The following is a 16,117-nucleotide window of genomic DNA, read 5'->3' as shown; positions in this document are numbered from 1 at the left end:
GTCAGCACTAGTAAAATGAGATAACATTTATGTAGAGTTAGCCATACACATACAGATAAAATCATATGTAATTAAGTTTTGTACAACCTTTGGTATGCATATGGAGGCTACCAAACCACAACCAATATCCATGTACTATAGATAACAGGAGGTTCAGGCATCTGGCCTTAAAATGTTATCTGATGATGCACGATATCAGCTCATATAGAGTGTGTATCTGCTGATGAAGAATTAAAGAGGGGAGGCAACAACTTGTTATGATCATTTGGGCTATTTCTCTCAATTACTGAACAAAGGAAAGGCAGTTTTATTGGGTATTGCCCCTATTACACTATTTGTATGTTTCTTTCAGATAGAGAACCATGTTGGCCAATGTATGGGGGCCTTAAAGATGAGTAGTAGTACACTGATCACACTAATTGGCTGGAATACTGAATCCTAATTCAGGTTTGCCTGGCCTCAGACTTAAGATCAGCTACTTGTGATCTTGTTGTGTAATTTCGGTCATTTACTAGCATAATGGTAAACCTTATCGGGAGATCCTTCGTGCGCCTAAAAAACTGCGTGATTGCTTATGTATTTTCATCAGTAATGACTAGGTATTTGGTGGATGATATGATGGGTCGATTTAGAGAGAGGGGGTATAAAGAGAGAGATATAGAGCAGAGAACCCCAACCAGTGGCTCATGAGTGTTATTCCAAAAAGAGCTTTCTGTTGGCTGCCAGTCCACATAGGGGCTACCAAAAAGCCAAGTACAGCTCTTATTGGCACCCCAATAAATTTGTATTTTTGTTTGTGTTGCTCAACAACACTTTTTCCATTTGATTGTGGCTCACAGGTATAAAAGGTTGGGGATCCCTGATATAGAGAATGCCTTTGTGAGAGCAGCAAGAACTCAGAGAGAAAGTGTTATTAAAGGCAAAATATAAGAAACAGGACTAACAATGGAATAATAAAACATACTTATTTAGAAGATATAGCAGACAAGATAACAAGTACAGGTGGTTAAAAAGTTTCCACCCATACAGTATGCCGATGTCCCTACTTTGAGACTGTGCTCTTAGCTATACTTCCAATGCCCTGACTCTTGTGGATATATTATCACTAAGTTTATATACAAGCAAACCACTGAATAAAAACATTTCTTGGATATAAAAGGCTGCTATAAATGTGGCAGCTGGTGCTGTGTTACTTGTGTACATCTGAAGGTCTCAAAGGAGTTTCGATCAACAGTTACAAATAAAATATTTAAAATACAGATTTATTAATTGTAACAACACAACAGTTATTTACTTAGTGACATGTCAGAAACAGAAAAAACAATATATTGGGTGCACAATGCGAGCCCTGAAGGATAGGATTAGGGAGTATATTAAGCAGATTGGTAATAGTAAATATTCTCATAAAAGTAATGTTACTAGACATTTTGCATAATGTAGCAATAGTGATAAGAGATTCTTTTCAGTACAGGCAATAGAACAAGTAAAAACTGGGATGAGATGAGGAGACACTTAATCCCATTTATGTAAGCATGAAGTTTTTTTTTTTATTAACAGACACGTATACCTTTGAGTATGAATTTTACTTTTAATGTGACTTGCTAAGAGATCTAAAATGCTGCAATACGTAAGAACTGCTTAAGAATTTTATGCTGATATACAACCCGGATTCCAAAAAAGTTGGGACACTAAACAAATTGTGAATAAAAACTGAATGCAATGAGGTGGAGGTGCCAACTTCTAATATTTTATTCAGAATAGAACATAAATCACGGAACAAAAAGTTTAAACTGAGAAAATGTACCATTTTAAGGGAAAAATATGTTGATTCAGAATTTTTGGATTTTTGGAATTTTTGGAATCCGGTTTGTAATTTCAATATACAATGTTACTTAAATTTACATGCTCTGACCCTTGATTGAATTTCATTCTCACTAAATGCTAAATTGTGTAGTCTTTGAGACCTTGTGATGTAACTGATGATGTATTTAATATCGATTGTTGTGGCTTGTGATCCATTTATATGTGAACACCTAGGATTAAATGCTGGGTAGGCATGAAATGCATTATGCTATTTATACGGGGTTTAAGGGATTCTGTGATGATTTTTATGGTGTACTTTCTATTTTTAAATCACATTGCAAAAATGTTATTCCTGAACCAACAAATGTATTTTTCTTTAGCTGTTATATTAGTGTGTAGGCAGTCATCGGCATTTTGCCCAAGTCCAGAAGGAGCCAGTGCTACACATTAGAACTGCTTTCAGGTAACCTATTGTTTCTCTACTGAAGTAGTCCCAAGACTTAGATTTCCTGCTGCTATCTTGCTACCTCCCCATTGTTCTGCTGATCGCTGCTGGGGGGTCATCGATATCACGCCAACTTGCAGCGCTGCAGTAAAGTGTGACTAAGTTTTTTTTGAAAAACAGATTTCAATGCAGGATTCTGCTGGAGAAGCTCTCGTGCATTTTAAAAAAGAAAAAAAACAAAAAAACACCAAAACATGTTTTCCCATGACAGTATTCAGTACTAATTCAGGGCTAATACATGTGCAAGAATATATATTTAAATGAACACATGAAAACACATCTGGAAGAACCTGTCCTTTTGCAAATACAATGAAACAGAGTCTGATCATACTTTATACATGGACTCTGCCCTCTATAGAAAACTTTGACTTCTAATTAGTTTTCAGTAGCACAAATCTAAAACTTTTTGCATTTTGCATTAATGTCTAGGTTTCATTGGCTGATCTTATATTGAATATTAAGAGGATTAAAAACAGAGAATGTTAAACTAAATGCAAGTTAGGCAATACACTGTACTGGAAGTTTTGGTCTGATTAGAGTTCCTAGTTTAGACATATCAAGTATTTGACTGTTGTAAATGTAATATCCGGTTGCCGGTCTTGTTTGACCAGGTCAGTAATATAGAAGACATTTTGTGCTAGGTCACATATTTAAAGAGAGAAGAGTAAAGGTTCAGCACGCTGAAACATGGACATGTTAAAGTATTTTAACACAAAAATCTGTAAATAAAGTGAAAAATGAATGTTGATTGTCCAAAACATGTACAAAATAAAGCCATGTGTAACCTAGACAGAATTATTGGTGCAATGTCAGGATTATAAACTGATCTGAAAAAGAACATATGTAGTTCTACATATTTGCAGAAAAATGTGTTTTTCTGTGACCAAAAGCAAATGATTAAAAAGGAGGATGAGTATTTTTATAGCACTGTTATTATCTGGCACTATATACTTTACTGGCAAGATATTGTCTTAAGTCATTGGAAAATCATCATTCATGGAGGGATTTTGTTTGTTTTTCATTGCACCTACCCCACACCAAAAGATTCAAGACATGATGGTTTTAAACTTGGACAGAAAATATATACATAATACCCCATGTTAGCTGGCTACAAAGCTTTTCTGGATATATGATTTATTTTTCTGTCAGTTCTGAATATGGATTGTAAAGTGCAAGAAAGCTAAAATGGCATATTACATATGCCATAAGGTTATCAAACAACACTAGAGGAAGAGCAGTATTTGTTACAACCTCATAACAGGGATGAGGTTTTTTTTTTTAAAAAAAACAAAAAAAAACCTAAAAAGGCCCAAACACTTATCCAGCAAAGGGGCCCCAAGCTTTTGGCTTCTAGAAAGCTACAAAAAAATTCAAATAAACAACATTTTATTTGGCATCTGGTAGGGCTGGGCGATATACCGTTTAATACCGAATACCGGTGTTTTTTTTTTTTTTAAAACTATATTCATTTTTCAGATACCGCAATACCGGGGTGTCAGGGTACTCACCCGTGCGACCCGATCTCGCGCGCGTCCCGTTGTCCGCGGGACGGTGCGCGTGCGTCAAAGCGCACGTACATGTCAAAGCGTGCACGTCCATGACGCGCTGAGGCGCCGGTTCTGCGCATGCGTGGGGGGTATTTAAAGCTATAAAATGCCTCCTCCTGTGCTATGTTGTCTGCGGCCTTGCCTGGGAAACTAAGCCTGCCTGATTTACCTTACGACTTTCTGTTGCCGATCCTTCGCTTGCCTGACTCCGATTTTCAATACTGCAGTAATTATTCTCTAATTTATTAGGAAATGGGGTTAACACCTAATCATGCATGGAAAAAAAAAATACCGTCAAATACCGTGACACCGATATAATTTTGAAAAATACCGTGATATAAATTTTTGGTCATACCGCCCAGCTCTAGCATCTGGTTTATAAATATACATGGCAATAATGCTAATGGGAGAAAACAAAAGCCGTAGCTCCATAGGTAAAAACGAAGTAAGCTTTATCACAAAGGTCTAAGTAAATACTGCCATAAGCACTCACAGAAACACTGTCCATCAAAAGAAACACAGGATCTCTCCTGTCCTTTTTTTGTAAACATGTTCTTTGGTATTTGACTTCCAGAAAAATCCTTCATTCCTGGGCCAGAGTCTGAAGTTCTCTCCTCTCTCCTGCTCCCCCTTCCCACAATGCCAAGAACTCCCTCCCCCCTCCCTTAGGAATGTGTGATCTGAGCTACCGATGGCCAGAACTGTAGCAGGAAGCTACTTAAAATGGCAGCTGCTATCTTAAACAAACAGAGGGAGCTTCTAGGGCTCACCACCAATGTGGTGAATCTATTTGCAGTAAAATGCCAAAATGACTTTCCTTCACTTTTAAATGTTAACTCTACCCAGAAGTCCACAGATTCAGCAAAAATCCAAAAATCTCACCCTGCTGATTTTTGGAAACTTCTGGATACTACCTCTTGCCCAAACATAATTGGAAAATTCTGCACCTACACACACAGGCCCAGTATATGTCATATAAATTTTACACACCACTGCTTCAGTCCACTACCTAATATAAAGGCAAAAATTTGTCATTACACAGAACTTTATTCTAGCTATTCTTCTTCCCTAGGCAGGTCCTCATTCAGAAGGAGTTTTAACAAGTCAGATGCTCACTCTGTCCATGCTGCACAGTTGCCCACCAACCAAAATCAATAACACAAATTTGCTATTGACTTGTCAGCTGAGGAGTACACTTTCTGGCTGGTGTTCAGAGTGCTTTATCCTAAAAACAGCACAACTTTTTGGAGGCAGTGGAATTAAAAAATTAGGCTCAAGGGAAATGGAACACAGGGTTGCCCCTACACCCATCACAGGCTTTATATCCATACAGTTTTGCTGTCTAACGAGGAAATGTATCAATGGGGAAAACCTTACGGACTAGTAAAATGGAACTTATTTTTTCAAAAGTATAATAAGGAACTACATAGAAATGTCTTAATTATGTAACGGTAGTGCAATTTAAATTGTACAGTGAGGAAAATAAGTACTTAACACGTCAAAATTTTTCTCAACATATTTCTAATGGGGCTAGTGACATGAAATTTACACCAGATGTCGGTAAAAACCTAAGTAACCCACACATACAAAGAATTTATGGACTTATTTGTTTTGATTTAAGTTGTGTGTGATAAAGTGGAATGACATAGGAAATATGTATTGAACACGCTTACTGAAATGTATTTAATACTTAGTAGAAAATCCTTTGTTGGTAATGATAGCTTCATGGATCCTCCTGTTCGGAGAAACTGGTTGCATGCATTACGCATTACGGTGTGATTTTGGGCTATTTTCCACACAAACAGTCTTCAAATCTTAAAGGTTCTGGAGGCCTCTTCTATGAACTCTGATCTTCAGTTCTTTCCATAGATTTTCAATTGGATTCAAGTCAGGTGATTGACTGGGCCATTCTAGCAGCTTTATTTTCTCTCTGAAACCAATTGAGAGTTTTCTTGGCTGTGTGTTTGGGATCATTGTCTTGCTGAAATGTCCTCCCGTGTTTCATCTTCAGCATCCTGGTAGATGGCAGCAGATTCTTATCAAGAATGTCCCGGTATATTTCTCCATTCATCCTTCCTCCAATTATATGAAGTCATATAATTGATGCACCATACAGTTATATGCCAGTACCATATGCTGAAAAACAGCCTCACACCATGATGTTCCCACCTCCAAACTTCACTGTTGGTATGGTATTTTGGGGTGATGTGCAGTGCCATTTCTCTTTCAAACATGGTGTGTGCAATTACATCCAAAGAGTTCAATTTTGGTCTCATCTGACCACACTATATTAACCTAGAATTTCATTGATGTATCTAAATGTTGTGCAGTAAACTTTAAATGGGCTTCAACATGTTTTTTTCTTCAGCAGTGGAGTTTTGCACGGTGAGCATGCATAGAAGCCATTTCGGTTGTGTGTATTACTTATTGTTTTCTTTGAAACAACTGTACCTGCTAACTCAGTCTTTTTGAAGCTCTCCACACGTGATCCTTGGCTCTTTGAGCACCTGGTCATGCCGGGGAAACGGGTGAAATTATGTTCTTTCCACTTACGGATTATGGCCCCCCATCAGTGCTTACTGGAACATTCAGAACCTTAGAAATACATCCGTAACCAATGCCATCAGTATGTTTTGCAACAAAAAGGTTGGAAAGGTCTTGAGAGAGCTCTTTGCTTTTACCCAGCGAGATGCTTCTTGCATGATACCTTGGTAATGGGAAACCTTTTTATAGGCCATCAATTAGGACTAAACCAGATGATATTAATTTGCACTTACAGGGGGAAGGATTGCTTTTTAAATACGGACAGATTTCAGCAGGTTACTTGGCCTTCCATGTCTTTTTGCACCTCTTTTTCTTCATGTGTTCTTATTGCCCGTCTCATTCCACTTTATTACATATAACTTAAAGACTTTTTTGTTTTGATTTCTTTGAATGTGTGGATTACTTGGGTTGTTACCAACATTTGGTGTAAATTTCATGTCAATAGCCCCATTAGAAATATATTTACTAAAATAAAAAAAAAATTGACGTGTTCAATACTTATTTAATAATATAAAGGATGCAGTATGGATTTCAGATGCTGTCACAATAATAACCTACTTTAAAAAAAAAAAAAAAATCTGAACAAATGGTTTTTGTGGAATACTTGACCTAGTGCAAATTTTGTGCATAATATTTTTACCTCATCACAAACGGAGATCTGAGAGTTTCATATAGACAAAAAAGTCTTGTTCCGAGATTCCACCCACCTCTGTAGGACCTGCATACATCATTGGTGATGGGAAGATGGCCACAACAGTGGTCTCTGGATCAAGTACACCTTCTTTAAGGACAGCCGCATGCTGCTTCATACGCCACATCAGTGGTACATCATCATCCTTAGTCCAACCTCCTAGCGGGTGAAGGAGGAGGACAGGACGACGATAACCCCTATCCAACAACTGCTTGTGTGTATCCTGCATTAACAGGGCATGTCCATTGTGCACTGGGTTGCGCAACTGGAAAGCAAAGACTGCATCTATGGGAAGACAAAAGTAATGACGATGAGAAAAAGTACATGGACAGATATATTCACACATTGCAAAATTGACAGTCCTAAATGAAAATTGGACCCAGAACACACTTGCCAATTACCAGCATAGGTTCCAACATAAAGCAACAAGGGGAACACAGGACATCTTGAACAATAATTCTTAATATTTCTTGTGTAATTATTGTGCCCCAGATTGCCACATAACACAGATTCCAAACTCTCATACAGTACTGTATCAGTGTCTTTTACATGGTTTAAATGTCATTAGAACTTCAAATTTTGAAGACTTCAAAATAAAACTAAAATGTCACCTCATTTGGCACAAGTATCAAGAAAGCAGCAAGATATTTGCACCACTTGTATCAAAGGAAACAGGTCACTGAAATAGATGCTTCCTTAGCTAAATTGCATGCATATGCTCTGCCCCACATAATCCATTTTGTCTTAAAAAGTGGGGTTATCATAATTATTTGGGTCTAATATACAGATATGGAATACAGAAGTACAAGGTACAAGTACTTAAGACAGAATACATATCTATGTGAGAAGAAAGCTAGATTTAAACTGATGCAAGGGCCAGAAGCCAGCAATTTAGAAAACTACTGGCAAAAACTTTACCTGCTAAATAGTGGCTTTTGAGAAGGGTGAGGGAATGCTTTCCATTGATGACAAACATTACAATTTGTGTCCATCTACTGCCCTACACAAAGGCACAAATGTTCCTAATGCAGACAGCTGAGGGAATTAACTGTATACTGTTCCCCTGTTTATAGGTTTAGTGCTTCAATCCAAAAATCTGTCTTGAACTGACCACTACTGACATGAACCTGTATTTACAGGAATGTATACCACAAATCACAAATGTGTTCTAAATAAAAGCCAAAAAGCTCCAGGCGCTCCTGAACAGGAAAATCCTCTTCATAGCTGTAACATATCCAAATCCTCACCCAAGAGTACACTTTCCTATTATGGATAGCATTATTTGGTCATGTAAATGGATGCCAAACTGCAATGCACTCAGAAATGGTGTAGCTTACTTACTCATGTGAAAAGCTTTGATATTTTATAACACAAATATCTAACAGACATGAGGAAAATAACTATATAATAAATATATATGTATAATTATAACATTATATGCATATACACAATTTATGGACATATTTGTTTAAGCTCTCATGAGAAAGCACACAAAAAAGTCAATTACATACATCTAGTATAAATAAATTTGAAGCAACTGGACTTGTTAAGTAATCATTGAAGACGTTTCACTACTCATCCGAGCAGCTTCTTCAGTTCAAGAAGCTGCTCGGATGAGTAGTGAAACGTCTTCAATGATTACTTAACAAGTCCAGTTGCTTTAAATTTATTTATGCTAGATATACCATGACCTGGATGAATTAAAATCTTCATAGTCAATTACATACACCTTTCTGTTTCACACGGCAGGGGCTGAATGGATGCAAAGCATATGAGACGCTATACACAAAATGGACCCCATTCAATCATTCACTTGCTGCTGGTCCTCATCTGCAAATTCATCATGAATTTAGCCAGCATAGTGCATCAGCAGATGAGAATTTCTAACCTATCCAATTCTGGAAACAACTAAAATACAGCAGTACATTGATATTGGTCAGGCTCAGGCAAAATAAACTTTACTGACACTATGTACATTTTTTAAATCTTGTTTCCTTTAGTTTTGGAATTCACAATCACAGCAAGCAAGAAGCTATTTTGTGAACACTTATCAAGACTTATCACAAAATCTTGTGTATGCACCACAATGAGGGGTCAGATGCCCATGCCCATGATAAACAATTATAGACAGAGAGGAGAGAGGGGGAATGAAAGGAATGTAGTGACATCTGGAAGTGAAAAGCTAGAATAATTGCCTTTTGGGTTCTATTTTTAATTTGCAAAGAACTTGCATTATACAGATTTTCATGTCCCCTTTAAGGGATCTTCCAGTATGGTTACTTAAAACATTTAAATATTACAAAAATAAATATATCATTGTATTACCATCAATATGGATTCACTTTAGCTTAGAGAACATGAAGTACATGATTTTGCTTTACAGAAGCAAATCAAAAAGAAAATAACCATATATCTAAACAAGACACTTTGGAAAAAAGTACTGCCATCTTGTGGATCTTTCTGGATTATGGATTTTTAAATAATAAATCTCATAACTTGTTGTACAAGTAACATTAAACACATCTCTTAAAAGTAGCTTATGACTTCAGCTTAGTTCATATAATCTTTTCCCCTTTGCTTCACAACACATGAAAGGCTATCAGCGCATGCATTAATGGGACAAAATACAAGCGATTTTGGCCAATGCTGAATGGTAAAAACATAAACTAGACCTCCTGTTTGGAACCATAGTAACAATTTCTATAACCACAAACACTTCACTGTGGTCTTCTGTGTCACAACACAAACATGTTTCTCTTTATAAAACAATGTTGTACCAATAGAATTTACTCGAGGAAAAACTTGTCCACAAAGTTCCTTATGAAGAAAGGTTAATTTCTGTCAAACAAGGAATTACTGCTATGTTTTTATTTTTTCAAGATTTTACTCAAAGAAAAAACATTCATTCAGAGGTAGCCACTTTTGTGCAGCTCATATATAAACCTATATAAGCAATTGTATAAATATAGAAAAAATGATACAGGTATAGAATCCATTATCTGGAAATCTGTTATCAATAAAGCTCCGGAATTACAGAAAGGTCATCTGCCACAGACTCCATTTTAATCAACTGCAGTGCACCCTAGGCAGCCAGGGTTTGGAGTGACAAAAGGGGCTGTGGGAAGTAGGGGGCCATGGATCTGGGAGCGGGGTGAGCAGGACTGAAGCCTATATTAATATTCAGCTGTTTATTCCACAGCTATTATATATATCTTATGTATGAAAAGAAAAGTCTGATTCTTTTCAAAGCACATTTATATAATGATAATAGAAATTTCATTTACCAGCATTCATATCTTTAAACTTTTGCTTAAGTTCAGCTGGTGTGAGCCTGTACTGATCCAGACCATCATTCCAATAAATCCGATCGAGGACTTGCAAGTCTCCTCCTACCAGCCATTCCCCACTTTCCACCACCATCTGCAGCAAAAAAAATAAAAAAAAAATTAAAAAACACATGTCTTTACTAAGTATATTAAAATGTGCACAGACAAATTAAATGGCAATGATTTTACAAAGACTTTCACTTACCTTAATATATGGATGGTCCTTGCAGGTTGTTCCCCACTGCCTAGCACAACGCTCCTCTTTTCTGTGTTCATAAAACTCAGGATGACGTAGGATGGCAACTCGATTTCCTTCATACACCAAAGCAAATGCTGTGCATCCTTCAAGCCGCTGTTTATCATCACTTGTAGCTGTCAGTACTATTGGCACAGACAGGTTGATGACTCCTCCTAGAACATGAAAATAAAAGCCATCTTAGATGCTGCATTCCTATAATTATACAAATTGTATCTGCAACCATGTAATCAGGCAAACATTCCAGAAAAATATTCTCTAATCTAATAATTGTCAAATTTTCCTTAAAAGTAGATTTTGAAAAGGTATAGAAAATAATAACTGCTGCATAGAACATGCCACAACTCTGCAACTTACTGGTTTGTCTGTTAAAAATGGATATAATGGAGTGTGAAAAGTCAATTATGTAACAAACCATAACCATACCATAAGCAGGTGAGAAGGGTTGAGTGGTTGGGGTACAAGAAGGCACACACTAGCCTAGGCCCTGCTAATACCCACTTTTCAAACATTAATCACCAATGCAAATCACATGCAGGGATTAACAAATTGGTCAGTAGCTGGAGCGAGATAGCGCAGACAATTATTGAAATATACCTTAATACATCATGTAGGGGAGGATTAATTATAAAAAAAAAAAACAAAAACAAAAAAAAAAAAAACAGACACAGCTACTTTGTTGCAGAGCCTCTATAAAAAAAAAAAAACCTTGCCTTTTTACCCCCCCCCCCATGTTTTTCAGGAATGTTTTAAACAAATATAAATAAAATACCTTAAATTACAACACCTAAAACCTGTTAAGATACCATGGAAGTCAATGGTAAGTATATAATCAGTAAGTAAGAAAATCTTATTTTCCCTTATTTTTAGGTTTCCTTCCTAAGTTTGAGTTTTTTAAGGTCGTGATTAACCAATTTGTGATTTCTCAGAAATATTCAATGAAATATTGATTAGTGGCAATTGAACACAATTTCACAGAATTTTGATAAACATGCACCAAGAAAAAACATCTAATGGCTGCTCGCTGGTCACTTTACTAACTGCTCGTCAGACAAGAAGAATCTTTCCCCATATCATTTTCTGTTGTGCCATACAAATATACAAAAAGTATTAACATTAACAGTATATTGATGCAGAAGGCAGTTAGGGAAAATATACAAGTTTAAAGGAATGCTATTTAGGAGCCAGATTTCTGGCCATTGTTGCTCAACTCATTCTAAAATGTTAAAAATAGTGTTATGAAGACAAATAGCAGCTTTTCAGGTCACACTTCAAAGAAAGATGCAAGTCGATGAAGTGTCTCAAGCGTTTTACTGCATCAGGATAAGATCAACATGATCCAACATCTGACTTTGTTCATTTTTACTGTGAAATGGCTCCTGTGCTCATTATACTATTCTTTGATGTTCTGATTCTAGAGAAACATAGAGAGCAGGAAAATAAAGCACAGAGAAAAAGAGAGTAAAAGAGGAAATACTGAATAACCCAGTAAACAGTATAAATGAAGCCCAAGCACTGGAATGGGCCATATACTTGGATGACAGAATGAGTATGCCGTTTGCCTTTGGGGCCGACTGGCAGAGAAGGAACCAGACAGCAGGTTTTGCTACAGAATGTTCAGCTTTGTTTTAACTGGAGTCTTTTCACATCAAACAACAGGCCTAACCTTTAAGGCTCACACAAAAATGTCCATAGGCTAACTAAACACAAGGTTTTCTTTCTCTAAAGGTGGCCATACATGGTAAGAGCCCTAGGACCAAACAACTGCATTTCAATGACGGGAATAGGAAAAGTTGGAGCAAGGACTCCATCAATGAGACAATGTGGTCCCCCATCTGACAAAAAAAAACCAAGCCAGTGCGATCGACATTTAGACAATTTTTGGCCAGATATCAGTCAGAGGGGCCTGTTGGGGGCCCCCATACACGGATTCATAAGCTGCAGAGTCAGTCTAAAGGGCCCAAATCGGCAGCTGAAATCTGCCTGTGTATGGCCAGTCTCAACACTCAAGTCAGCTATTTTGATCCTGGCATACAATAACACAAAGTATTTAGTAGCTTGGACAAGGAGATAGAAACAAAACCAATCTCTGGCACAAAAACCCAAAGAAATAGTGTGCTTTGAAGGAACGTTTGTGTATCATTGAAACCCTTAGGCTGAGCAGAAGTCAATAAGTGGTGCAAAAGTCCAAACATAAAAGGTTTTTAGATTTCTACAGTTCTACTCTAGCAATTGCCTTTTAACCCTATGCTAAATATGCCCCTATATCTTTAAAGGTGGCCATACACTATAAGATCTGCAGGTTTGGTGAGGTCACCAAACAAGCAGATCTTTCAATGATGGAGTTACGACGACATGCATAAGACCTGTTGGAGAAAAGGACTGCATTAATGAGCCCATTGAGTCCAACCTGAGAAAGTCAAACCTGCCCAATTAACATCTGGCCAATTTTAGGCCTGTCGTGGGCCAATTTTGTGCCCATACATGGGCAGATAAGCTGCCGAATCGGTCTGAAGGACCTGAATCGGCAGCTTAAATCTGCCTCTGTGTGGCCACCTCAAGTTTCTGTATGTATCTTTAAGTTTCCTTTTGAAAGCCTGTAAAAATATTTTTAAGATGCACTGGGGAATCCATTCACTGTAAGTAGAATTAAAGGGGTTGTTCACCTTAATATTAACTTTTAGTATGATGCATAGAGTGATATTCTAAACAATCTGCAATTGTCTTAATTTTTTTATTATTATTATTTGTGGTTTTTAAAATATTTAGCTTCTTGTTCAGCTCTCCGGTTTGGAATTTCAGCACTTCAGCACTCTAAATTAGCCTAGCAACCAGGCAAAGGTTTGAATGAGACACTGGAATATCAAAAGTAGAGGACCTGAATAGAAAAACAAGTAATAAAATAAAATCAATAATAACTTTTTTTTGACTGGTGGGGTTAGTGACCCCTATTTAAAAGCTGGAAAAAGTCAGAAGGCAAAATAATGGAAAAACTATAGAGAATAGAAAAAGAGGACCAATTGAAAAGCCGCTAATAATTAGCCATTATATAACATAATAAAAGTTAACTAAAATTTATCTACCCCTTTAACACTTTTAACCTTACAAAAAAAAATAGTACAGAAACATTGTTTACACTGATGAAAATACAATTACCAAACATCCTGAACTAACCTGAAATTCTAGCACCATTATTTGTAAAGCTGGTATTTTCAATTAAAACACTTAAGTGTATGTTTTTTATGAGAAATGGAGAAATTTTCCATACAGGCAACCTAAGTTCTATAACGTATAAAGTTACTCTGACCATAGATTTTCTTCACATGAGACTGCATGTCTAGCATAGCAGAATACTAGAATTAACAAATTGTAGTATAAATATCCATTGTTTTTCTTTCATCTCCAAAACATGTCATGCAAGAATTATATTTTTTGTCTTGACTTTCAGCATTCAAGGTAGAATACATCACTTTAATCAGACCATCATTTTTGTAAACTTATTAAAGCTAACCTTTTGTCTTTCACTCGATTGTCCTCATCACTAGAGGAAAAAGCTGCAATCTTCTATGATGCAATCATACTTAATATTAACCTTGCAAACACCCTTAATTTCACAGAGAGAAATCTAACATGTGGCTTTGTATTTTTGGTTTTGACATTTACCTTTTTGATACATCTGCTTCCTGGTCATAAGTTCAACAAAGAGCAGATCCCTTTACAGAGACAATGAATAGAAATATCAGGACATGACTACCCAATTGCTGCACACTTGATGAATAGGTGAAGGGCAGGTGAAGTTGTCAGGCACGCCCTATTATTTTTAGAATTTTGATTCTGACATGCTGCACAAAGTTCAGGTGCTTCACACAACCAAATTCATGTTGCCTGAGGCACAGAGAGATTAAATGACATGTCAAGATGTAAAAGGATTTTGGAGTATGGGAACTTTTCTGGTTAAGAAGACATATTGAGTTTATATAGCTGAATGTAGTCAGGGGTTTGACATTTTTTATTTTTTGAAGAGGATAAGTTAAAAAGCTGCAGATGAAAAATCCTTTTTCAGTTGCAGAACCAATTTTGGATGTCACCGATGACAATAACCGTTCTTGAGACGCGTAAAAACAATAATGCAATGGTCATCACCAAAGAGTAAAGAATATGAGAAAGAAAAAACCCTGACTAACCATCGTTACCAGAAATCATAATTATTGATGGGCCTGCTGATGTTTGTTATAGATTTTATATTTCTGTTGCTTTGACTTAAAATAGTATTATAGAGCATTTTTGATGAGCCAGTTTCCTCTTACCAGATAACCACAAGATGGCATTATTTATGTGAAATAAATTTAACATTTAATTTGATTTTAGAATTGTCACCATAAAGCCGGTACCTTCAATAGATAAATTTCCTTTAAATGTAAATTCATGCACAAGAATGCACACCCACAAAACACAACTAGCTTCTTTAGAGAAAGTCATAATACATGTAGAGGCCAGAGGCCCACCCCTTTAGATTAGAGGAACAGAGTTTCCATTTGAAGCAGCGTAGGTAATTTTTCACGGTGAGGGCAGTGAGGTTGGGGAATGCCCTTCCTAGTGATGTTGTAATGGCAGATTCTGTTACTGTCTTTAAAAGGAGAAGGAAAGGCTAAGTCACTTGGGGGTGCCAAAATGTTAGGCACCCCCTAGTAGCTTTAACTGCTTACCTTCTACCTCGGGCTGCTGCCCCTGTTTTCTTCTGTCTTCAGAATCCCTGGACTGGCGCATGCACAGTAGAGTGAAAAAGCCAACTTTTTTGTTAAAGGGGAGACGCTCGCTGCAGCTACCCCGGGCTGATGCGGTTCTCTCCTAACAGGGGCACCAGCCTGGGGTAGAAGGTAAGCGATTAAATCCACTTGGGGGTGACTTATAATGTCCTTTTCCTTTAAGAGGGGCCTGGATGAGTTCTTGAACAAGTAGAGTATCCAAGGCTATTGCCATACTAAATATCTACAGTTAGGGTTGACAAAAGACCAGAGTCTATATGTACAACCATTAATCCTATGTAACTAAGTACTATGTATAATGATGTAAAAGATAGAAGGTAGAAGAATGTATGCTTACCATCCAATAAGCAGTCAAAATGAAGGCACTGCAGGTACTCCCTCTCTCTCATAAAGCCATTTAATGGTGTTGCCCATCCTTCTGCTAGCACTTGCACCCACTGCATATCCACCTTTAAATAAAGAATACTTTTAGAACCCGCATAGCACAGATGACACTGAAGTGCCAAGTTCTGAAATAATTTGAAAATTCATTAAATTAGTTTTATGTATTAGCATTAAGGCTTATTTCTACACCTATGGGGAATATATGGACTCATTTACTAACTCAAGGTGCCTGGAGTAGGGGTTGCTTTTTTGGCTTTCTTTTAATATTGCACATACACATGCAAGTGATAATTTA

At 36.9% G+C, this 16,117-nt stretch overlaps 1 protein-coding gene across 4 annotated transcripts in view; it reads right to left on the bottom strand.

Annotated features, from left to right (window-relative positions):
- The window catches only part of papss1 (3'-phosphoadenosine 5'-phosphosulfate synthase 1), a 42,393-nt gene that overhangs the window by 9,652 nt on the left and 16,624 nt on the right, over positions 1-16,117 (bottom strand). For 3 of the 4 annotated variants that reach the window (NM_001006742.1, XM_031897989.1, XM_031897987.1), the window contains exons 7-10: positions 15,776-15,887; positions 10,622-10,827; positions 10,375-10,510; positions 7,107-7,375 (exon numbers count right to left, since the gene is read on the bottom strand). In NM_001006742.1, coding sequence (NP_001006743.1) covers positions 7,107-7,375; positions 10,375-10,510; positions 10,622-10,827; positions 15,776-15,887 — 723 coding nt within the window. Of the gene's footprint in view, positions 1-7,039; positions 7,376-10,374; positions 10,511-10,621; positions 10,828-15,775; positions 15,888-16,117 lie in introns of all 4 variants that reach the window. The other variant, XM_012959851.3, reaches the window with a different exon arrangement.

This window comes from Xenopus tropicalis, chromosome 1, assembly GCF_000004195.4.
Source record: "Xenopus tropicalis strain Nigerian chromosome 1, UCB_Xtro_10.0, whole genome shotgun sequence".
Lineage (NCBI taxonomy): Eukaryota > Metazoa > Chordata > Amphibia > Anura > Pipidae > Xenopus > Xenopus tropicalis.
The sequence above is the reverse complement of the archived record's forward strand: the minus strand, read 5'-3'. Positions and strand labels throughout refer to the sequence as shown.